Source organism: Accipiter gentilis, chromosome 4 (assembly GCF_929443795.1).
Source record: "Accipiter gentilis chromosome 4, bAccGen1.1, whole genome shotgun sequence".
Taxonomy (NCBI): domain Eukaryota; kingdom Metazoa; phylum Chordata; class Aves; order Accipitriformes; family Accipitridae; genus Astur; species Astur gentilis.
In genome coordinates, this window is record NC_064883.1 from 13,194,086 (window position 1) to 13,218,010 (window position 23,925).

Below are 23,925 nucleotides of genomic sequence, written 5' to 3' on the forward strand. Positions count from 1 at the left end.
GCGAGGCAGGACAAGGGAATACACAGCCTTAAAATGCTTTCAGTGGGTAATACTACACATCGCAATACAATAGTGTGCTTTTCCTAGATGGGAAAACTAGCTTTTCACTGAGGTATTGCATCCAGGCTAATGGTATGCATCACGCGAGGGAGAACTGCTGCTGGAAAGACAATTGGACGCTGTGATGAAATGGAGAGAATGAAGATGGCCAAAGAATATCGGGACTGGAGGAAGAGGAGACCTGGAACAACTTTCTCACACAATTCTTACTTTCACTTCTGAAAAAGAAAAGAAGAGAAAATCTTTGAAGTGTGACTTTGTTAATGCTGCATAAAAATGGATGAGATTGGACACATCATTCTTCTTATCATACCAAACAGTAAGGAACAAAAGTATAGATGCCCTCTTCTCAACAGGTAGGAATAAACGGCTCAATCAATGAGCCTGTAAGGCAGCTAGATTTAAGAACTAAATTTAGACACATAAGGGCATGCAATTTGTCAGGAACTTGTCGCCTCAAATCTTCTTGAACTTGACCGTTCCTTTAGAAGATCTACAGTGATACTGTAGGCTGATGTATTTTATGTTTTTTTAAAAAGATAGAACCACTCCTATTTCGGTTATAAAACTACAAGCAATACTGGAAGCAGTTCTCCCTTGTTTTTGTAAGTAGCGCTTCTTACTTCTTCCTCTGAAATATGTAGTCTTCTGTGATCAGAGTTGGATTATTAAAGAGGATCTGATATTGCATGGCAGTTTATCTTCCTTTGACTTCATTTTTGTTGCTGGTTCATTACCATGTTAGAGTCAGTCTGGAAGTCATATTATTTCCATAAAAGTATTCTGTCAACAATACTATTAATAACAAGTAGTTAAGAGTACAATTCAGGGATTCAAATGTCCTTCATAAGTAGAGAAACTATCCATTTAAATATGAATCCCATTTGATAGAAATAAGAGGGTTTTTCGCTTGTCAAGAGCATGTGTAATTGTTATGTAAAGGGAGAGTCTGCAGTATAATGAGAGGTACTGGGTTTGACTTTTAGAGAACAAAATAGATTTTTATGAATTCCCCTCTTTTCTTCCCTTCAAAATTACAGTGTCAAAAATAACTTTAAAATATTGGCAGGTGTAGCATAATGGACAGCTCAGACTATTATTAACAACACAGGCACAAATGTTTTAGATGTGATGATATCTTGCTGCTGGAGAAGAGTTCTGACAAAACTTGGGGACTATAATTGCCATAAAAAGTAACAAAGTGCACTTTCTGCCGTATACCTTGGAAAGTGTGCCTGTGATTAAGACTCCCTCTCTGATGGTCTCTTCACTATGTTTCTAAAGTGCCACGGACTGTTAAACAAGTTTTTCAGTCAAAACAGATCAATACACAAAAAATAGGTATCAGTCTTTCGTTGTAAATATTATCACAATCTATCAAATGTACTTTTTACACTGTTACATATGCCCTGTGTCTGTTATGTGGTCAGTCAAGTACAGCAAAATGTAATTTGTGGATGCACTGAAGAATGATTAGGTTTACAGTTATTAAGTCTCTAAACTAACCTCTAATGACAACCAGAGGAGTCCTTGCCAAATGGATTTACTTTCTTCTACCACATTTAATGGAGTTATTTTCCCAGCGCAGGTGGCTGCTTGTATTATTCATTTTTTTTTCCATGTTGAGCTGGTCACATATTGCCCATCTTTCATTGTTTCTGCCCTCTGAGTATTGATCTCCCTTTACATTCCCTAGAAGAGATGGAACAAGTGATTGACTTGAGTCCTGTCCTGTCCCCCTCTCCTGCCACCCACTCATGCCCCACACCACTGGGATTTCTTCTTGGTTATTTTATATGTTTTTGAAAGCTTGCCTGACATAGTTTAAACATGGCAAAACAAACTCTTTGTGTGTATTGCCATGTTAACTTTTTTTTGGTGAGGTGTGTGTTTTGTGGTTTGGTTGGGGTTTTTTTGTCCCCTCCAAGTTAACCAACACCAAACCAAAGTGGTTCCATATAAAAAGGTTCACCTGACTGCAGGCTTTCTGACTTGTTTTTCCTTTCCCCTGGAGCAAAAGTCTGTCATGCTCATGGAAAGAGACCTTTCTAGTCCCCTGTCTCATCAAAAGCACAGCACACTGCAGGGTCCCCTGGTGTCTTTCTCCAGGTGCTCACCTCAGTTTGCTGAAAACAGAACACCAGAAGAGTGAAGGCACCTCACATGTGTCTGGGAATCAGGTTCAATTTACTTCAAGGTTCACATTGCATGCTTTGCCCATACATCTTCAGTCTACACCTGTCCAAAATAAAGTGTCAGTATCCAGGCAGCATACTGACAGGCAATTTAGTCCTACAGTTGGATGCTCAAGACTGGGTCCTGGCACAGTGTCAGCCACATCGCTTTGTTATATCATTTTTAGCATGGAATAGCAAAAACCCCATCCTATATGTTTGCAGCATATCCAGCTGATACAGGTGCTTAAAATCTCTTGTTAATGTTAATTACAATGGTAATTTTAAGAACTTTAAGAGCCACGAGCAAGTAAAACACTGGCCCTTCTCTGCAGGTGGGTTCCTTGGTGCATTCTGCTTTGCCCTGGTGCTGTGAAGGGAGCGTAGCTCTTGTAGGATTTCTGTTATCACGTCACTGGACCAGATGAGAGATTTAAATGTTGAAAGTCGAGGGATTTTCTCGTGCCTGTGCTTAGCCCATAAATAGAAAAGTAATTGTTTCTATGAGAAGTGTAAAGCATAAGTGCCTGATTCAGTTCCTAATGAAGAACTACTTCACTACCTGACCTGGGTTTTATTGTCTGAAAACTGTATCCTTTGCTTGCTTTCTGGGTGGATAGTAGATATGCTATTTTCTACATATAACTAGAAGAGTGTTAAACAGTAAGATGTTGCCAAAATCGAGGTTTTGTGACAGAAGAAGCTTCTTTTTTTTTTTTTTTTTTTTTTTTTTTTTAATGCCCCTGTGACTGAGGCATACAAAACCGTTTCTGTTTTTTTTAAAAAAGAGATTTCCTTTATTATCCTTGAAGTTAGCTCTGAGGCTGTAAATCATTCACTACTGTTAATTCTAAATTCTACTGTTACTTCTGTCCCCCACCACTGCTTCCTGCTCTCAAGACCACAGCTTATGTCTGTCCCTCTGCAAAGCTGACTTTTGGCATTAACAGGCAGAGACATGAGCCTTTCCTGGGGAAGAGTATAATAAATACTATGCAGAGTTGGGAGTGCTCGCTAAGCCAAGCTAGTGTGCAGGTGTCTAAGGGTTTATCTCCACTCACCACTAGCAGGTAAGCCGCTCAGTTAAAGACCCAGCATAACTTCTGCATGCAGCTTGGATGTGAGTAAAAGTGTAATTTAATAGAAAGAGAAGAAGAAATCAGGGTAACAAAATAATATGTTGAGTACTTTGGAGGTATCCTGTACCTAAAAACCCGTGATCACAGCTGTAGTTCATAAGAATATAAACAGCTAGCAGAGATTTTGCGATTCCCAGTCACTCCCACTTCTCCAAGTTGTTAAAAAATGTTGACAGTCGAGGCTCTTGTTTCATCCTAGCAAACATCAAAAGTACCCAAGGATGGGCAGCAGGGCCCTAGTTTACATGCAGAACATGGTACAGAGAGGCTTTGCCTTTGCTCTGCAATGTAGCATGTATTATGGTGGCATTGAAACACTTGCAGCACCTAGAATGGAAACTTTTACTGTTTAATGAAACTGCTAAATGAAAGGTGTTCCTTACAGAGTGCATTCAACACCTGTTTTGAAGGAAAAACTCTGTTGGCCTCGCAGTCAGTAATAACTTGTAGTGTAATCTCTGTGAAGGAGCAAGAATTGTTTTCACAAGACCTCCAAAAGTCAAGAAACTAGCTGTGCTTCCAAAGTATGTATGGTTACATACAATAAATGAGCATCTTAACTGTTATTGTTTTTAGAGGCTTTTGAGAGGTGGCAAGGAAATGAGTTCATAGAAGAATTAAGCTAATAAACTTGGAAATTTTCTTTGTTCAGCAAAAAGAAGAAATACTACAATGTAATAGTACAAAGTTGGATCCTTTAACTCATTTGTTAGTGACATCTTTCCTTTCCATTTCCTGTTCTTTAAAAAGTTACTTAGTAATGTAAGTAGAAGGCAACATATTTCTTTTTTTCCTAAGGCCGAACTGAAACCATGGAGTATTTCAGAGTGGTAGCTGAAACCCAAAAGACAGCATCAAAACTTAACTACGCATTCCTGAGACTTCTGGAAAGCAATATTCCCAAATGTAAAGTTTATAATTGAAAATAAATGCTCTAGCCCTTATGCTTACAACAAGCAATTTTAGAAGCGTAGATGTGTGGAATGGAAGGAAGGATACTTGCCTTGTAGAGAGAGTGTTTATGGTATAGTCATTTTTGCTTGCATAGAGTTCCCCAACCAGGCTGTAAAGCAGTCAGTTCTGGGTCATGCAGAGCTGAGCAGAGGCTGTAAAACCCCACTTGTGAACTTGTGGAAATCAACTGAGAGGATGACCCACTTGAAGTCCTGTTTTTGTTGTGCTGAGACTACTAGCTCTACCCTTTAACGCTAGCTCAGATGAAGTATTACAAGCAGTGATTCTGTCAGTTACAAGCAGCAGTGTAGACATACGTGGGGTCTGCAGAAAGCTTAAACCCTGGGTTCAGGAAGGAGTGTGAATGGCTCTGCAGTTTCCACAGAGTCATAAATTTTCAGAACATTGAAAAAGTAGTTACCAAACTTGGCAACTATTTAACAACAGAGTAAACTAGTAGCTGTATCAATTGAAAATGCTCTTCTATCATTATAGGCAAAGTGACAAGTAATAGGGTCATACTAAAGCATTAAGGTTGCCGCCAAGTGTTAGTAAGGTAAGGGTTGAGATCTCTCAGGGTTGAACATTAAAAGCCATTTCTGTCACTGTTCAAAATTAGATACAGCTGCATTTTCGTGACTGCCTAACTTGCACCAGGCTAAGAGAGTAAGTCAAAGACTTTATTGCTTCAACTGAAGGTTTCATTTGCTATCCTGTACTACTAATTAGCTACAGTACCACAGTTCAGCCCTGTAATCAAAGATTGTTAAACTCTGGTCCAACTGCCTCTCACCAAACTCTGAGCTGTGTAAAGCTGTTCCAGACCACAAGTACCAAGGGACTGTTAAAATATGACCTATTACTGTAACTAATGTTTAGTTAGAACCATGTTAATCTGCTGAGAACAGGCAGTGGTTTAGATTTGGTGGTGATGTGTGATGCCTTCTGAAACCATCTCTCTTCTGTGTATTGCTTTCTCTTTGGAATTTCTTTTCTTCTTTCTGTTTAATAGAATTTAAATAATTCTGTATACTCAGTATTTGGTCAGATCAGGAACACTGTATTTAACATTTTGGTAAATATACCTTGCTCCTTTTTCAGAAATAGAGTTGTAAAGTAAGTCTGACAACCGAACCTATATAACTAGCAAGTAATTTTCCCCCATGACAGCTAAAAGTGAGCCTGAGTGATGAGGCACATCTCCACCACCTGCTTGTGTTGCTTGTCCTGTCTTTGCAAATGCCTAAGTTTCATCCTCTGGATACAAAGGCCATGAGTCGCTGTGAATAATGGTATGGCTGAAGTAGCACTACCTGTGTCAGGTGCATGTAGGAGTCCATGGGGAAACATTGACACAGGAGAGCTCTGCTCTTAACACAACCTGCTTTTGAAGAAAGGTTAAGGTTGAAGGAAAGGCAAATTGCTAGTGTTTTGCTCTGGGATGTTGATACTTTTAAACAGAAAGGAATGTGTTCTCTCTCATTTTTGAGGGCAAAGGCAGTGGGGAAGTATTTGGTTTTGGACTTTTTTTATTTTCTTCCTTAGCACTATTTTAAGCACAGCAGGAGGACATGTTTTCTTTGGTAGAGAGACTGGAATGAAAAAAAAAAAAAAAAAAGTGCCTTGAATTTTAAAAGACCTGGAAGGGATTTCTGGAGGCATCACATGCAGCAAAATTGCCATTTGCAGCAAATTTGTCTCCTGACTTCTGTGAAACCGAACTTTCTACCTGAGGCTTTCTTCTTCCTCTAATGTGTTTTTCTTCCTCTGTAACAGTGCTACAATGTGTGTGCCAGCAGCACCCTGGGTCCTGAGTCCCCTGCTCTTATGGGTCAGCAATGCACTAGAGGCTTGAACAGCAGAATGCACCTGGCAAACTTTTTCTTCCCCTCATCCAGAAAAATGTCACATCTCTCAGCAGTCATTCAGGTTCACTCGCTGGTCACCTCCATAGCTGATCTCCTTCCAACCTCTTCACTTCTTCTTTCCCTGCTCACTTCACACTGTGAGCTGACATACCATCAGTCAAATAATTCTTTGCACCATTAAGCACTTGTCAGTTTACATCTTTCTTACTCAGTAGCTACACCAAATGAAAAGCTTGGCTTCTGATTCTTCCTATACATAACATACATAATATACATAACCTATACATGCAGCAACAGGGTTTCATACCTTTTTCTTTTGCCAATGATCAGCATGGCTTTATATCCCACACACATTGATCTCCCTTCTCTTGTGGATGATCGTTCTTCTGGATTTGTCCAGTTAAGTTTCTAATTAATAGGGTTGTCCTACCAAAAGTTTCATTTGGGTTGCTATTATACCACAGAAAGTACCCATGGAAAAGGGGGAGCATTGGGTTTTCTTATTTTCCTCATCTCTCACAAAGACACTGGGGATTTATGCATTCCCAGCACTAAGGCTGGAACACAGGAGGGATGGGAGACAAACCTGGTGTCAGATCATGTAACTCTGTTCAGGAGGCACATTGCCCAGTACCCGATGGCATGTGTACAGCTTGTTCCTAGCATTTCCCACATATCTTGACATGCTGACCAAATGTGGTTATCTTTTGCCCAGGAGTGTTTGTATCTCCTCCCTGCTCTCATCCTCTTCTTGGCTGACCTGAAGACATGCCTAAATCACAAGGGCTCCCTCATCATGCTCTTATACCAAGGAATGCTTTTGGGGGAGGACGGCATGACTTATTTTTGAAAGTGGCTTTCCTTTTCAGTATCTGCCTTTTTTGTCTTTGGGCCAGGCTAGTGGTGAAGGTTTTAAGGAGTTCCCAGAAGGAACTTTTAGGAAATGGCTTATTCTATTTGCAGAAATACTTAGCGTTTATAAAACTTCTATGCAATCTTGTTGTCATGTCTCTGTCAATATATTCCCACTATGTAAAGAGATTGTTTTTCTTTCTTCCTCTCTCTCTCTCTCCCTTCTCCCAGAGTTTCCTATTTTAGTCCCTGTGCATCTACTGGCACTCTTGTGCTCTTTCCTCATCCTTATTTAGTGCCTCCCACTTCATACAGCTACCAAAATAATTGTGAGGTGATTAACTATTTAAAGAACCATTCTTAGATTAATATGTCAATTGGTTAATAAGTCATCGGAGATTAGTGCTGGCAACAAATACACTGTTATTGTAAAAAGCAGACTTTCTTTTTGTACACTTATTGGAATTTTAGACTATGGACACATTACACTGGTGATTAAACCTCCCCGATCCCTGAAGTAGAAGCCCAAGATAAAAATTTTGCATGTTTATAGAGTGCATTCATTTTTTTCAACATTTTGAGATGCAGCAGGAAAGCAAAACTTGTTTCCTTTGAAGGAATTGGTACACATTATCAAAGATACTGTCTCTTATGAGAGATGGGATGAATGGTGATGTTTTTATACAGGTGTGGGAAGACAGATCTTGGAACTACAATGTTGGGATTAAGGATGTATTTTAGTTTCCAGTTTGATTCTGGTGGGGCAGAAGCCACAAAGTATTGGTCTTGGAGGCTAGCTTTCACTACCATCTGAAATCAGGACTTCTAAGGCCAACACCTGAGATTTCTGGTAAGAGAGGAACCTGAAAGTCCGTACAGTCCTGTGACAGCCGTGCAGCTGGGTGACTGTCAGGCTTAGCCTGACCTCAGCCTTGCATCCTGCCTAAGTGCAAATCAGCAGCTGAACAGATTGCCATTAGCTGAAGGTAGCTCTTGTGGGAAGAACAAAAAGTACCAATTTACATTCACAGTGGGGAAAAAAAAAAAGATGTTTTAAACCATGGCATTGTGCAATGGAAACAGACAGCCGACTTCCAGTTTCTGTTCAGTAATGCTTTGATATAAGGTATGCTTCCTTTTTCCCATAACTCACCTACTAGAACTGTAACTGAAAATTCCTTTTTCTTACAGCCACAGTAAAACCAGGCCCAATGCATCTTTTTTTTTTCTTTTTTCCATTTTAACCATGATAAAATGAGATCTGCTTAGGCTGTAAGAATTAGCAGACTGGCTCCTGAACGAAGCTGAATATTGTATCCTGTGGATGGACCCAGAAAAACTTTTGGCTTTTTTAGCTTTTCTATTTTTCCCTCCCTTGTTTTTCTTTGTTTGTTTGTTTGTTTTCTTTTCTTTTTAAGCATATGTCTTAATGTATCTATTGCCCATCAGCCTTTATACCCCACTATGTATAGGATCAGGGAGAGGATTCTGGGAAAGTCACTAAATGTTCTCTTGGTTTATAGCACTAGTTTAGCGATCTCTCCTGCACAAAAAAGATTTAGAATATTTTATTTCCTCCAGCTTCTGTTTCTGGGACACAGTAACCTCAGCATGTAGGATACCCAATGCCCCTCTGAAGACCTGCATCTCCTCTTTCTGGGCAGCTGAAAACAGCATTAGGCGATGATACCTTGAGAGGTCCATCCTCCTGTTGCCTGCTTCAGAGGGATGACCCTCCCGCCCTGCCTTTGCAATAGGTTTGCTGTTGACTCCCTCTCTTTCAACCACCGCATCTGGTTTACAGCTCTTGTGTGGCCCGGTCCATGTGCAAACTGCGTCAAAGCCAAACAGAACTTCTTGTAGTCAGAACAAGGAAGAAGAAAGAGCTGAGTGTCCTCTCTTGGGCTGTTGCTGTGCTGGCATGGCCCCTAAGGAAGAGTACTTTAAGTCATTCTTGTACAGATTAAAAGGAAAATCTGACCTGATGTTCACTCAGGGAAGAGCAGAGGAAGAATAATAAACCAGAAAATGTTGGAAATATTTTATATTAATTGGCAAAGGAAGGAACAGATCTAGCTCTTCCCCTTCGACTTTTCTAGTCAAACTTACCTAAGAACAGGAATTAGGATGTTTATTTTTAAAAAAACCCAACATTTTACTCAAGACATTCTGGATGGAAGTTATTGTACAACTGGCTCGGTTACAATTGCAAGACACTTAATTATGTGAGTTATTGGACTTCACTATGGACTGGGGCACAGTATTGTACTGCAGCTGTAGCATCTGGTGGTTTTGCTGCAAATTAGATCGTAAGACTCACTCAGGGTTGTGATGCTCTTGGGCAGACTCCATAAATTTACTTATAAACTGTAACTTTTTTTTCTTCATTTTTGTCACATCACAGGAGCAAAGCTCAATTATTCTTCAACAGTTTCCCCTTTTTCAAATTGCATACTTGCTGATGTTTTATATATTTAACTGTTTCCTAGGAGGAAAACACCTCTAGTAGTGGAACAGCTTCCCTAACCAGCGGAGAGATTCCACGGAGCAGGTCAGAGGGGACTTTGATTGACGTGGATGACCAGACACCTGCAGCCACCTACAGTATGTCTCTTCTGCTGTTTTCTATATTAAGGGTCTCCAACTAAAGTCTGTACTTCTGCAAAACTCTCAATAGTGTCAAGAGCTATAGCTACTCTGTAAACTCCTGTACACCTGGTTGGTTGTTTTGGTTTGGTTTTGTTTTTTGTGGGTTTTTTTTTTTTTTTTTTTTTGTGTTTTTTTTTTTTTTTTTTTTTTAATTGCTTGTATTTTGCACTACTCAGGCCATCATAGATGTCTCTGGAGTCAGAACACAAGGTGTTGTCACAAGGTCCCCTAGGAGAAACTTGCTGGTGTGTAAGAGAAGTCCTCTGTCCCCCATAGCAAACATGGGTCAGGCAGGTTGGGAGGAAGAGCTAGAACCTTTAACCTTGCATGAATAAATGTTGTTTAGGGTATGTTTATTGGGGGTTGAGACAAGGATGAGAAAAGGTAGTTACTAGCCAAACTACATTTAATTAGGGTTTTAAGAACCAGGAAGGCAAGCTAATTTTGGAGTTAGCCCAGTTTAAAAACTTGAGGTTTTGCCAGTAGAAAATCGTGGGTTGGACTTCAACTGTTAACCTGAGTTAAAACCAAAGTTGCTTTTATCTCATTGTTATTTTAACCTGAAAGTTAAGAAAACATTCCCCTCCACAAGGTAGGCATTCTCTTAGTATTTTGTCCAGTAGCAGATGTGAGCAACGGTGGGCCTGGGACTGGCCAGGAATTATTTCCTCACTAACCTCCTGCATTCCAGTAATCGGTGCTGTTACCTTGGCATGAGAGAGTCAAGCCTAATGACTCAGGCTCTGCCAGAGTTTTCCGCTTAGACTTTTCCTGTAGGAACGTGCCCTTTAGGGCCGGGAAACAAACAGACAAACCCCCTAACATTTCTTTGGGGACTAATGAATTTATTTTTTTAATAGATAATAATGATCTGACTGTAATAGCATCACAGTGTGGGGAAAGCTTTTGGCCTGTGGGCAGAAACAAAATGCCTTTTCAGCTAGTGCTTGAGCAGCCCAGCCCCATCTGGTGGCCCTGGCCAAGGCTGGGTGCTGGAGGGACAGGAGGCTGCCCCTGGGCTCGCCTCCCCCAGCAGCTCGCCTGGAAGGCTCTAGTCAATACAATGCTAAAGCCTTCCAGATGGGCCCCTAGGAAGCAGGTAAATTCCACTTTGGTTCTTCCAAATTGGGAATTTTTTTGGAACTGTGGAAAAAATCACAGTTCTGGCTTTTTTGTCGCAATTCATGACAAAGGAAACAAAAAGAAAAGTACTGACATTTCAATTTTATTTTTTTCTTTTTGTGGCTGAATGCACTGTCATTCTTGCAACTGAGCAATAATTAGTAACCTTGGAGATGGAAGGTACTATGGAAAGTATAATAATGAAGGATATAGGTACGGTGAAAGAAAAGAAATGCTGAATTTTCCCTCTAAAATTAAAATCCTTTACAAGTATATAGAAAAAAGGGATGGTATAACCTCTGTATATAGAAAAATAATAGCAAACTGATGTGATAGAAACCCTTTGCCCAAAAAGTTGCAGGCACTCTGTTCGTTGCAGGAAGTGTGAGTCATAATCAACCTACAAAACAGCTTCTGTGAACAGTTATTAATTTAAAATATAAGGGCATCTTGTCTTCAGAGCAAATAGACATTACTGTTAATAATGAATGATCTTATTAGCAAGCATATTTAAATATCATGTATACAACCCTATTTGTCTATTTAAGTGCAATCTCAGAAAAATTAGTAGCTGCAAAAACATTTCTCTCCAAATTTTAAATTGTACAAGAACTCATAAAGTGTACCAAAAAATGTTTTAATGGAAAGCTAGTAGAACAAATTCCACTCACACTGAGATAAATTGTAAGAGTGCTGTTATCAATTAAAGGCATGTGCATTAGCATGAAAAGGAATCTTGAATAATACATTTATCTGTACTGTCTACAGTGTTTGAATAATGAAAAAGTAGTTGGTTAATCTTTGCAGAGAGGTAGATACAAAAGAAAATAATCTATGGCATTTTGTAAGAGGCCAAAGATTGCTGGAATTTAAGGGTTTAAAACTTATGGGACCTTAGCATGCTGTATGCCAATTAATAGTTGTAGGAGTTGATAATGATCAGCACCTTGCAGAAGATGCTTTAACAACCTTCAGCGCTAATGTGTTAGCACTCTTTCTATTAAAAAAGATTCTTAATGCTACTTTGAAATCAATATTTACACTTTTTAAAATCCTGAAGGAGAAATATATAAATGTGTTCCTTAACAACTTGATCTATATGTATTTTAGGAGGATAAATTTAGACACCTGTTAACTTAATAGACTATCAGTTGGGAACGAATGGGAATTTTTCAAATCTCTGTGCTTTAGGAAATGCTTCTGTTTTCTCTTTTAAACAGATGTCAATGAAAGTAAACTGGATTTGGATATTAACTGGTCTGATGTATTCAAACATGCCCATGCTGTTTCCAAGACTAACCCTTTCTGGAATGAACTGTCAGCCTCCAACCCTTTCATACATGACATAGCTGCTTCAATTAGAAATGAAAATAATAGATACCTTTCAATCTTAAAAGAAAACCCCCATTTGTTCTCTAAAGTCTCTAGCAACAGGGATTCTTTGGCTTCCTCGGGTGATGAGCTAGATATTGATTGTCTTCTGAGAAAGACTTCAGCAAGAAGATCTGGACGATCCAAGAGTGTCTCTGACTTCCTGGACATTGTTGATAACCGAAGATTGAATCCTCGCAAGACAACACCTCAAAAAACTATAGCTTCAGACATGACATGGCTTCAAAATGACCGTGAAGCCTACAAGATGGCTTGGTTGAGTCACCGACAACTCACCCGATCTTGCCTAGATTTAGAAGCTATGAGCCATAGTCCTGGATGGGCACAAACACAAGCTACAGACATTCATGTAGTTTGTAAACTGAATCATGAAGGGGGTTCAGTACAGCTACCTGACTCGGATATCAACATTCATGTCCCTGTGGGTCATGTATTACCTGGGGAATTCCAAGAAGTTGGTTTAAAGGCTATCCTTAACCCTCCATCATCATTTAACAATGAGCTGTCTAGCACTGTAAGTCCTCTGATAGAACTTACACTGAGCAACCTCAACACAAGGGAAGCCATTTTCCTAGAGGTGAAAGTTGCAGCTAAAGTGAAGAATGATCCACTCAGCCAAGTTATGAGTGATATTGTGTGTTTTTATAGTCTCAATAAAGACGGGCCTTTTAAGAAGCTAGAAAATTGCTACACTTATCAAGATACCATACAAGTGAAGCTAACTGACCTAGCTCACGTGATGTATGTAGTGATTGCCATACAAGCGAACAAAATCCAGCCTCCAGCAACTAACGTCTGGGACTATGTTCATAGAACAGTCTCAGTTGGAATTTACGGTCCCAAATATATTCATCCATCTTTTACAGCTGTTTTTACAGTCTTTGGTCATAACTACATTCCAGGAAAACTCACAATTTGTGATATAAAAAAGGGGAGTAAAAATATGCCTCCCGTTGTGTTTCAGCTGTGGGGAAAACATACATTTCTGCTTGAAAAGCCACAAGATCTAAACATTTCTTTGGTATCCTGTGATCCAGATTTTGAAGTGAAGATGGAAGACCAAAGCAAAGATATTAAAGAGGAGGAGCTGAAAACAGGTGAAATGGTCCGCCAGCAATTCCTGTTTTCCATGCTTGGATGTAGGGAGATGCATTTCTTTGTTTTCCTCGTTCAGATTAAAGTCTTAAAAAGTAGCCAAGTAACGCAGTTCCATGTTACAACTCCCGATCCAGCTCCAAAATTAAGTGGAATTACCAATAGGCCAAAGCGCTTACAAAACCGTAAAGAAATCAAGTCTGCGCCTTTGCTTTTAATACCAACAGTTAAATATCCAAAGTTTCAAGATAAGATTTTGAGCATTAATACTTATGGAGTGGCTTTGAAAAGTGTGTTACGTCAAAATAAGATTGACTATTTGCTAGAGTATTTCAAAGGGGACACAATAGCACTTCTTGGTGAAGATAAAGTAAAAGCCATTGGACAAACTAAAATAAAAGAATGGTACGTAGGAGTTCTCAGAAGAAAGATTGGTCTTGTACACTGCAAAAACATAAAAGTGATTTCCAAAGAACAAGCTATGGACACTGCTGATAGTGAGATAACAACTAGGAATATTGTTGAACAAATTGCATTGCCATTCAAAAAACTGACTTATATCTACTCAGTAGTTCTGTCTACAGTATCAGAGAGTGTTTATGACTGGAGAGCTTTGGCTGAGGTGCTAGGATATTCACATATGTCTTTGGATTATTTTAATGAGGCACATGCTGATAAAGAATCAGAGAGAGTTGCGCAGGTTGTGAAGAGGATGAAGGAAGACTGCCATGCTAACAAAAAAAAAAGACTATTTCTTTATGAGCTCATTGTTGTAAGTATTGCATGAACTAACTTGGCTATTGGGAATGCATTGCCAAGAAACTACTCAATAGCAATGTGTGAACAAGAAAACATGGTCCTGCACCCTTGTGAAAATCTGTAGAAAACTGAACATAGCACTAAAATTTGTAGACATCTATAGATGGAAGGTACATCCAGACTCTCATGAAGAATAAGACTTTGATGAATTAATTCTAAACAATGTTCTGTAAATGTTCTAGAAGCCTCGCTTGTTTAGTAGGTTGACTGAGTTGACTTTTTTTGTTTTTAAATGGCCATGATTCAACTAGTTCTGTCTTTTGTCATGGAAGTTATCATGGTAAATTGTTTCCCTGAGCAATTCACATTCCCATAGTGAAGTATTAGTAAATTTATAGTTTGGAAACTCCATGATTTATATATCCTGTGTACCCTAAGAGGCATGTCTAAGTTTGGTTCATATTTTTAAAGGAAGGAAATCGTGACCCACATGTTAAAGACAAGATTTTTAATCCACACATGACAACTTCATAGTCAATGTTGTAGTGACCTAAGGACGATATTACAAGTATTTCAGTACATATTTTCTTGGGCCTCATTTGTAAGCCACTGGACAACTTTTATGTGATTCAATACCATTATATGTGAATCAAAAGTAGGTTAATTCTAAATGCTTCCAGGTAATGGATTGCACTGTTAACCATCTTAATTTACTTATGGATCTGTGTGCAGATTAATGTGGAATTAATGATTACTCAGTTCTGTCTTTGGCTCTGACTGAAAAGTCTACCAGAAGTAGACTACAGAAGAGAATTAAATTTCTTATATGAAAATAAGGTAATATAAAAATGGGTGTTCAAAAATTCGCATTGTAGCCTTTCATCTAAAGCCTTTTGACTATCCTGAATTGCAAACCTTAACAGGGTTTACTTCTCATAACTAGTCTATCCCCTTTGAAGTGCTGACAGCAATTTCAGCAGTATTCAGAAAACTTTGGTAGCAGTGGCCACTTACAACTCTCAAGACTGCATTAAACTGTGTGGAATAAAACTGAACAAGTATGAAGTACAGTTTAGTCTGCCACATCTCTGTCCAAAAAGGGGAGGGGCGAGTTAAAGGTGAAAATGATCCAAGCTTTTAATTGAATACAGTAAAACAGAGTTCATTACAGAACAGGCAAAAGGTGGGGCACAATTAGATTAAAAAGATGTCCCATTTTTTGAGTTGTATATGATTTTGAGCTATGAAATACCAATGCAGGTCCCTGTCTTTGTAAAGCTAGACTTAAAGCTAGATATCATCCATGTCACTTTTGGGTAGAATTTACTAGTTATTTGTTTTAATTAATTTCCTATTAGTATGTTTAATAGGGTTCTTGATTATCAGAGCAAAGTCAAACTGAACAACTTTGCTCCACTTTGCCAAAGTATAAGGGGATTTTGTACTGTACACTTTAGTCTGCTTCTCACTACTGTGCCTACCAAAAGTTCTACTGTTTGCAATGAGGATTTTCATGGAAAAGTGTTTTATAATTAAATCACACAAATGTCTGATTTCTGCAGAAATGCTTGATATTTTATTAAAAATCAGTATCTAAAACCCAAGGAAAACTTCTGGATTTTGTTCTTGATCTTTCACTGAAAAAGTCAACATCTTCAGTGGAACATTTTTGCTATTAATTTGAGGAGAAGGAAAAAAACACCACCTATTTTTCTCATTAGCTCTTACCCAAACAAATAAAGAAAGTAGAATGCAACATATCTGCATTTCAGTGTTTTACTCCTGGAACCATTTTAATTTGTTATTAAAAGCTCATTCGGCATGGGGGAGGGAAGATTTTTATGCTTGCGTTTCTGCTTAATGCTCAGAAAATTGTTAGATCTGTGGGAGGAGTAAATCAAAACGTGCTGGCCAACATAATCAATTATTTTCCAGAAAAGCAGCAGACAAAGGACCACACCTTAGTATAATAGTGCTCTAACTTCATATTTAAGTTTCATGTCACGCTTTGAAGAAGCTAAAATTGATGTCCCAAATATTTTTGTTGGAGAAGCATATTTTTCCTTTAGGATCTGTAAACTTGGCAGGATCCATTTGACACTGGAATGCTGTAGCAGCTGAATGCCAGCTTAATTTTTTCTTAAGCTTGTGGGCAGTTTTCCTATGAAACTGCTGGCAACAATTTTTTGTAGAAAAAAAGTTACATATTTGTAAGAACACAAAATAAAAAAAAAACGCCTTCCTGTCTGCTTAGAAATGCAGAATAGTGCTATAAAAATGAATTATAATGTTCTGTTTGTAGTTATTGGTGAAGGTACACTAATGAAAATGATCGTTGCAGGCACTTTTGAAGATAGATTGCCAGGGATTAGTGGCACGTCTTACCCAGGACACCATCATTTTGACTTCAGCTGTCAAGCTTGGCAAATACTGGCGGGAGCTTGCGGAGAGGCTAGCCCGACTCACAAAGCAGCAAATTGAGGCTTACGAAGTACCCCACCAAGGCAAAAATGGAGCAGTAGCTCTGGAGGTAAGGCTCTGGTGTAATGGTGTGTGCACACTTGCTTCTCTGCACAAACACAGCCAGGGACCTTTTTCCTTCCTTGCTTTGTGCACTTCTTTCCTCTTGCATTTCAGTCTCCTTATTTAATTTGCAAGCCCTTCAATGCAAGGAGTTCTCACCGACATTTGCTTGCAATATCTAGATATTCCTTTGAAGCCATTTTTTCAGTGTTACTGTGCCAAATTAATTTGCTGTGGAGTTCTTGGTCTCCGTCTTGAGCTTCAGCTCTTTACTCCCACCTCAAGGGCCACTTTCCATCCCTTCTTATTGTCCTGCCCACTTGTTAATCTTACTCACTCCTCTGCTGCCATTTCAGACACGATGAGGAAGACCACCCAGTTCTTTGCAGGAGCCACTTCAAATCACCCTCAGTACAGCTTTTTCTCTTCCCACTGAAAGGAAGCTTACCTCCACCATTAACACTTTTCTCTTCTGCACCTGTAAAGTATTTGCCATCATTTAGCCTAAGTAGCACGACAAGAGTTTGGAAGCTCTAACACCAATTCCACTTCTGTCCTATTATATGAACATGGCAAATCATGTTTTAATTTCATAGTTTGTCAGGTAGGTCATGCTATTTATTCTTCTCTGCTCGTACAGAAGTACAAGTTCTAAATAAAAGTCAAGCTGACCTCTCAGATCTATTTTAGTGCATACACATCTAAAGAGTAATTTAGGTGCCTAATTATATCTCAAGTGCCATTTGAGGTGCCCAGAGGTACCCATGGCATCCGTGCAATGTCAGATATGTCACAAAACTTAGGGTGGGCACTCATCCATGCCTCTGAGCTGAGGGCCAGCCTGTGCTCCTGGCACACCTTTGCCTGGGCAGCCAAGTTGCTTCCCATGTTCCTCTACTTTTACTTCAACACTGAAGCATGCAGTAGATCCACTGTTTCCCACAGAGTTATGTTCCAATGACTTCTAGGTCCCAGACTGGATTTTACTCTGAACATCCTCTTTTATAAACATTGCTAAATGATGTTCAAGCTGACCTTTCTGCCTTGAGAGTTTACATTCAGGCTCGACTGTCCCTCTGCCTGTACTATTATCCCCTGATTATTGCAGGTAATGCACATGATCCAGCCTGAATTCCTTCTCTCTCACCTCTCAGTACCAAAGGAATCGCTATTTCCCATTCACAGGTTCACAACTGCTCAAGCGATTTTTTTTTTTTTTTTTTTTTTTTTTTTTTCCCTTCCTTTTTCTTTCCCTGTAGCTGATTCTTCCTCTTCCCTGTGAAACATATCCTCCTTTCCATAGTCTGAATCCAGTGAGTCTTTCATCTCAGTTTTATCTGCCTGGTGATAGCTATCAAGAGATTGCTGCTCTAATCATGAACCGCCACCTCATTCCCTTTGAATGCTCTGCCCTCCCTTCTCAGTCAATATTTGACCAAAATTCCACACATCTACTTACAAGATTCTCCACTTTTCTACAAAAATATCTCTATTATTGCTGTTTGCAGACACTGCCTCCTCCTCTGATCTTGCTTTTGTCTTTCAGCTATTCTGTGTATTTTATTATTTTTTTTTTTTAGTTGTTCTGGGTATATTACTTGTGCCTGGATGCATCTTCCTCCTTAATTTTTTTTTCTCATAAAACTCTCAGCCCTGCCAATCCCTAGTCTACTGTTTTCTTTTAGTGAAAAAATCACCCTGTTATTGTCTCTGGTTTTGCACTAGCTTATTCTAAAATACTAAAATCAAATAGAATGTGGATGCTTGTCATTTCCATTATTTTTTTTTTACTGTTATGTTGAGCCTTGTCTAACTTCCTAGACTTTTGTTTTACTTACTAAGCTTTCTGTGACTGTCTGACGAAACCCCAGCTTTTTACAGAAGGAATTATAGACCTGAACAATGTGCAACTCTACTGTTCTCCATGGGATTCAGAAATGTTTTCTCCTTTGCTAACAGGCAGCAGAACTAAAACAATCTTAAAACTTTTTCCAGCACCATACCTATTTATTTATATATATATATATATAAAAATATATATATAAAAAATTTACTTTGTTTTAAATGGGTGTCTATTTCCATGAAGGCCATCTTTTGCCTCATACACCCTATTCTTTTATTTTCAAGAGTTTTTTTACATTATTTTTATGACAAACCACCTACAAAATTCTCTGTCTTTCAGTGACAGTGTCCACTGCCGGAAGATAGTACAGGGAAATTCATCATAAAAAAGCCAATAATAGAGTATGTTCTATTTTTTAAGAGAACATTCAACAAGCTATCAAAGATCAGAATTTTGCTTTATTTTTATGTCATTTCTCAAGGCTTAAGATGGGCCCATGGGGAATTTATTGGGTTCATGTGAGCTTTGTAATAGTGCTTGTCCACACAGGTGTGAGTTCAAAGCACACCAGCTTTCTAGCACCGGTGTCTCATGTGAACACTCAGCATCCTCACTGTCCTGTGAATCTAACCTTGCATTTCAGTACTTTCTACTGAATTTCAGTGCTTTCTTCGGATTCTGAACTTCTCAGTGCTCTAGTGCATTGACCCTCTACACACAGAAAGCAATACTCTGTTTATAAAGTTTTGTGTCTGCATGTTGTTCATCACAGATGCAAAATGAATGTAGCTAATGCAGTCTAACTTCATAACTATACGGAGATGCCCCCAGCATTGTTACAAGGTTAGCATTAGTCTGACTAAATCCAGAATGATTGCTGATCATCACATTTACTTAGCAGGTATAAAACAACCTTAATTAAAAGCATCTTGTCCTAGCCTGGAGTTTTCTAATGGAAAAACTTTCTCATTTATAGTATTTGTTGGTGTGAAAACACGAAAACAAGCAAAAATGGGGGAGTAATAAGTTTTGAGTAATTATTAAGGATTATCTGAAAACATTAACCAATTCATTACCCATCAAGGACTGTTCTACCATCAAGAGGATTGATTGGTTGAAAAATGTTTCTGCTTTTAAACTTAATATTTTTCTTAGTGGGACAAATCTTCTCCCAGATGATCACAGAGGCAACTTGAGGTACATACAATTGGTGCCTAGATTTTGAAGTGCTTTTCATCAGTAAATTCCAAATCACTTTACAGAGGATGTAGGTATCATTATTACCTACTCAGCAGAGGCAGTGAGAGCAGAGGGAAAACTCATGAACGCAGCTGAGATGAGACTTGCCCAGGATGCTGCAGTGATTTAATATTTTGCCTGAAAATCTGCTTTAATATAATTCAGGCATGTCAAATGCAATTCCGTTCACCCATTCCATTAGAGTATGTGGATGTGGAGAAGGACCTGCCTTAGAAGCCTGGTTTGCAGTGTTAGTTCAGTGTGGTGAGCATGTAGATTATTGCTAAGTTAATCATGCATCAGCAATGACCAGTTTATAAAGCTTTTGATTCCCCCCCCCCCCCCCTTTTTTTTTAATTTTTCTTTAGTCCCAGGAGAAAGAAAAATCAGTTGTAATAGAGTAGAGGAAACCAGGGTTTGTATTTTAGACATATTTCAGCCAATTCTCTGATTGCACAGTGTCAGACTGACCTTCAGCATCAGTCAAAGCATAGCATCTTTTCATACTCACTGTCTTGTCACATTCTAGTGAAGACAGAAGGCTGTACCCCAATTCTCCAAATATCCTGGTCTAACAGGAATATAAGGAAAGGAAGCAGGAGCCAGAGAAAAGACATAGCCAGCAGCAGAATAGCAGGAAATCCAGCTTCTCTTGTTGTCTACTTTGGTTATCAAGCTAAATTGGGAATACAGAAACTTTGTGGTCTCAGAATAAATACAACAGTGGTGAGCTGCTTTAGTTCACTAAAATACATTATAATACCTAGTATTTGCAGTAGTGCATTAAAAACTTCTTTTTCAACATAGCCTGTCTAGTAAAAGGAAAGAATTCATCACTCTCCTTCTTCCCACCTACCATCAAGTTACTTTTCTTTCCTCCTTTTATAAACTTGTGGTTATGACTTAAGATAGACTTAAAGAGAGAAGTAGGCACCATTCATTTTGGGTAAATGATGATGCCCTTCCCTCCTGTAGACCTAAACTGAGAAATTTCACTGAAAGCATAGGCACTTTTTTACGGCTTAAACTGAAGGCAGAAGCCAGACTAATCACACTGTGAGACATGCTACTGGGGATATGAGTTTGATGGGTTTTTCCATTTGGGGATGGATGAGAAAGGCAGCAGAAGTTGAGGGAGATGTTTACAGAAACTACAATAGACTCAATATTGGGGTAAATTGAGAGTTCTTAGCCCAAATGTAGAGAAAACTCAGAACTATGAGCAAAGAAATTATTCTGCTACTCAGTTCCTTGAGGGATAAGTAAATAAATCTTAAATCAAGGAAGCAGAGCTTCATATTGTGTATTATTTGTAAATTAATAGGATTATATTGAGGAAATAACCAATTTCCTCTTGTATTATCCTTCAGAACCATGAAAACTGCTTTTTCATTAAAAGAGAAAAAGATGTTAAAAAATTCTGGGCTTCCTGATCACTTCTGTGGATATATGTATAAATGTGCACACATCAGTCCATATGCTTTTATTACTATGTATAAGTGTGTTTCTGTTAAAACAGCAAATTCCAGAACCTTTTAGGAAAGTGATAGGTTTCTTTATAGCTTTGTATATCACCCCTCCAATTCCTAACTCAATTGTTGTTTGCAAAACCTTTATTGCCAATAAGGAGTGGGAAACTAGAAAGTGGATAGCCCAAGTTAAATTTGGAAAAGCAGCATCTGGGAAAACAATCTCTTTGTTTGCAAACTGAGCAAACTTACTCTGGACATCAGCACTTTGAATGATATAAGTCCAGCTCGTATTTGAATCATGCTGTCATAGCTTAATTAGTGTCACTAGACCAATGACTCATTACACCTGCTAACGATCTGCTCCATATTTGTTTGGCATAAAATAAACATATTATAGTTTGAAATAAGGAGCACTGGTAACCTATCTTTTCATCATTTCCTTTGTTTCTTGCAGGACACTTTTTAAATTTCATGTCCTGATTTTAAAAATGTAATTATGAAAGCTTTTGACTCTCCTGCTTTTGGGGTGTTTGGTTTTGTTTTTTTTTCTTTCTTTGTTTTAAACAGAGGTTTTATAGGTAGATTTTATTCCTGCTGTTGTTACCAGAAAACATTTTTGTAAAGATAAGAAGCATGTTTAAAAGTTGCAGTCTAAGTAGAGGGACGGTAAGATGTTGATTAATGAGACAGGGAGTCATTGCCATCAAAACCACAGCCAAACTCCAAATAGGGAAACTGCTGCTATGCATTTCAAAAATGACCAAGGGGAAAAGTGTTTTCCTTCCACCCCTGTTCTTTGAATTATACTTTCAGACAAGGATATATTTCAACTTGGTGATAATCATCTGAATGAAGAATTTATCTTTCCATTATTTACCTCGCTAAGAATTTGAGTTTCATAGAAATGAAGGACATAATGTTACTGGAGTTTTTATATCAACATGCCTTTTATGAGAAAGCATGACTAGGGATCAAACACTTATTTTCTTTTTTCTTTTTGATGACTTTTGTACCATTGGAAATATTTAGCTATTTTTTTTTCTCAATAATTCAATTTCTGCAATTAAAACTTTTTTTTTCCCTTTATTTTCAGATGATGTGGAAACCTGCATACGACTTTCTCTACACGTGGGCTGCTCATTATGGAGACAGTTACAGGGATGTCTTACAAGACCTGCAATCAGCCTTGGATAAAATGAAAAACCCAGTAACAAAACATTGGCGAGAGTTAACTGGAGCATTGATTCTTGTGAACTGCATGGAGGTCTTAAGGGCAAGTGCTTTCTCCAAAATGGAGGAAGAAGAATAGACTACTAAGATATGTTTTTGGAAAATCTCTTGGGAAACTGTACTGCTGATATTTGTGTTTCAGTGATGCTTCCAGAGCAGGACGGAATGCAGTTTGTTTTACCTGAGTTGATGGGTCTAGCCTCATGGTTCTCAACTACAGATCCCCAGAGCTTGCTAATGGCTACTGAGTAAGTAAGAAAAGAGTGGGGGATTAAACTAGGGAGGTCAACAAAAATGACTTGAATTCTATAGGGTAGTTTCTAAAAGGAGCTATTTCTGATTGCACTGACTTCTAGGTGGGGAACAGTTTTAAAAACAGAACTATGCTTGGATGAGTTCAGCCTGTGGGGCCTAGGCTTATGTTGTTTTAAGAGAGGTATTAAAATCTAAATATTTAATACAATATTTTGATGGGTGCCCAAACCCCTCAACTTTAAGTCAATAGGTGCAGGTTGGCCTAGAAAAAAGCTTTAGGATTCTTTCATCCTCAACTGGGACAAAATTAATCTCATCTTCTCACAAAACAGGAATTCAACAGTTATTTGCACCTGGAAAAATAGGTGTGTGCTGTTTAGTCCTTCTAAAACAGCTTCTGTTGTCTTTTTTGAAGACTGAAAGAGAGGCCGGTAATTTAATGGTCAAGGGTGATTGGTTTTGATTGGTTTGCTGATGTAACTCAACAGGGTTTCTGTTTCTCTCTCTCCACCCACCCCCCCCCTTTTTTTTTTTTTTTATTTTTTTTTTTTTTATTCCAACAAATTCATCTAGATTCTGCTGAGTGGAAACTCAGGAAGCCTTCTTGGTGTACACTGTCCATCCCTCTGATCATTTGCTTATTCCTACTTTGTTGTTATTAAATAGATAAATAGGAAGAGTGGTTTTGTAGGTACAAGGGCTATAGACAGTTCATACCTGCTTCTGTTGATCATTTTCTTCTACCTTACTGTATGAAGAGTATGGGTGATGGCTATTATTTTCTCAAAAAAAGTTAACAGTGGGGTGCTTTTCAGATTAATTTATTTATGGACCAGTTAATTATCATTAGTCACATGTTCTAAAAAGAACCCTGCTTAGAAGTTATCAATAAAAATCTTTCAATTACTCAGTACCTTATTATAAATACAGAAGATATAGGCTGAATAATAGCTACAGGCTAACCAACTTTATTTAATTTTTTTAACATAAGCTGTTAAAAATATTTTCAGTTAAGGGGTAGATGTAAAAGTTTAAACCCATTTTGAGCACCTTTGATCAACAGTCATTCAGAAACAGCAGCAAATATTCACGACAACATGTTGACAAGAAAATTGGGGTTCTGCCATCACTTGCAGTTGACAAGGAAAAGCTGAATTCTTTCAGGAGTACCACAAAGTAGTAGCATTTCAGTCCAGAACCTGTGCTTCCACTGTTGTCTTAATTGATGTCTCCTAAGAAAGGCAGTTTTGTGATTCTAAAACAAAACTGCACATTTAAATATTTTTCTTCTTCCCCTCT

At 38.4% G+C, this 23,925-nt stretch overlaps 1 protein-coding gene across 1 annotated transcript in view; it reads left to right on the plus strand.

The window, feature by feature from the left end:
• The window catches only part of MACC1 (MET transcriptional regulator MACC1), a 36,404-nt gene extending 13,954 nt beyond the window's left edge, over positions 1 to 22,450 (plus strand). Inside the window, exons 2-5 of the mRNA XM_049798919.1 lie at positions 9,537 to 9,651; positions 12,039 to 14,077; positions 16,406 to 16,594; positions 22,235 to 22,450. Of these exons, the coding sequence (XP_049654876.1) occupies positions 9,537 to 9,651; positions 12,039 to 14,077; positions 16,406 to 16,594; positions 22,235 to 22,450 (2,559 nt within the window). The remainder of the gene's footprint in view (positions 1 to 9,536; positions 9,652 to 12,038; positions 14,078 to 16,405; positions 16,595 to 22,234) is intronic.
• Positions 22,451 to 23,925: the final 1,475 nt, after the last annotated feature.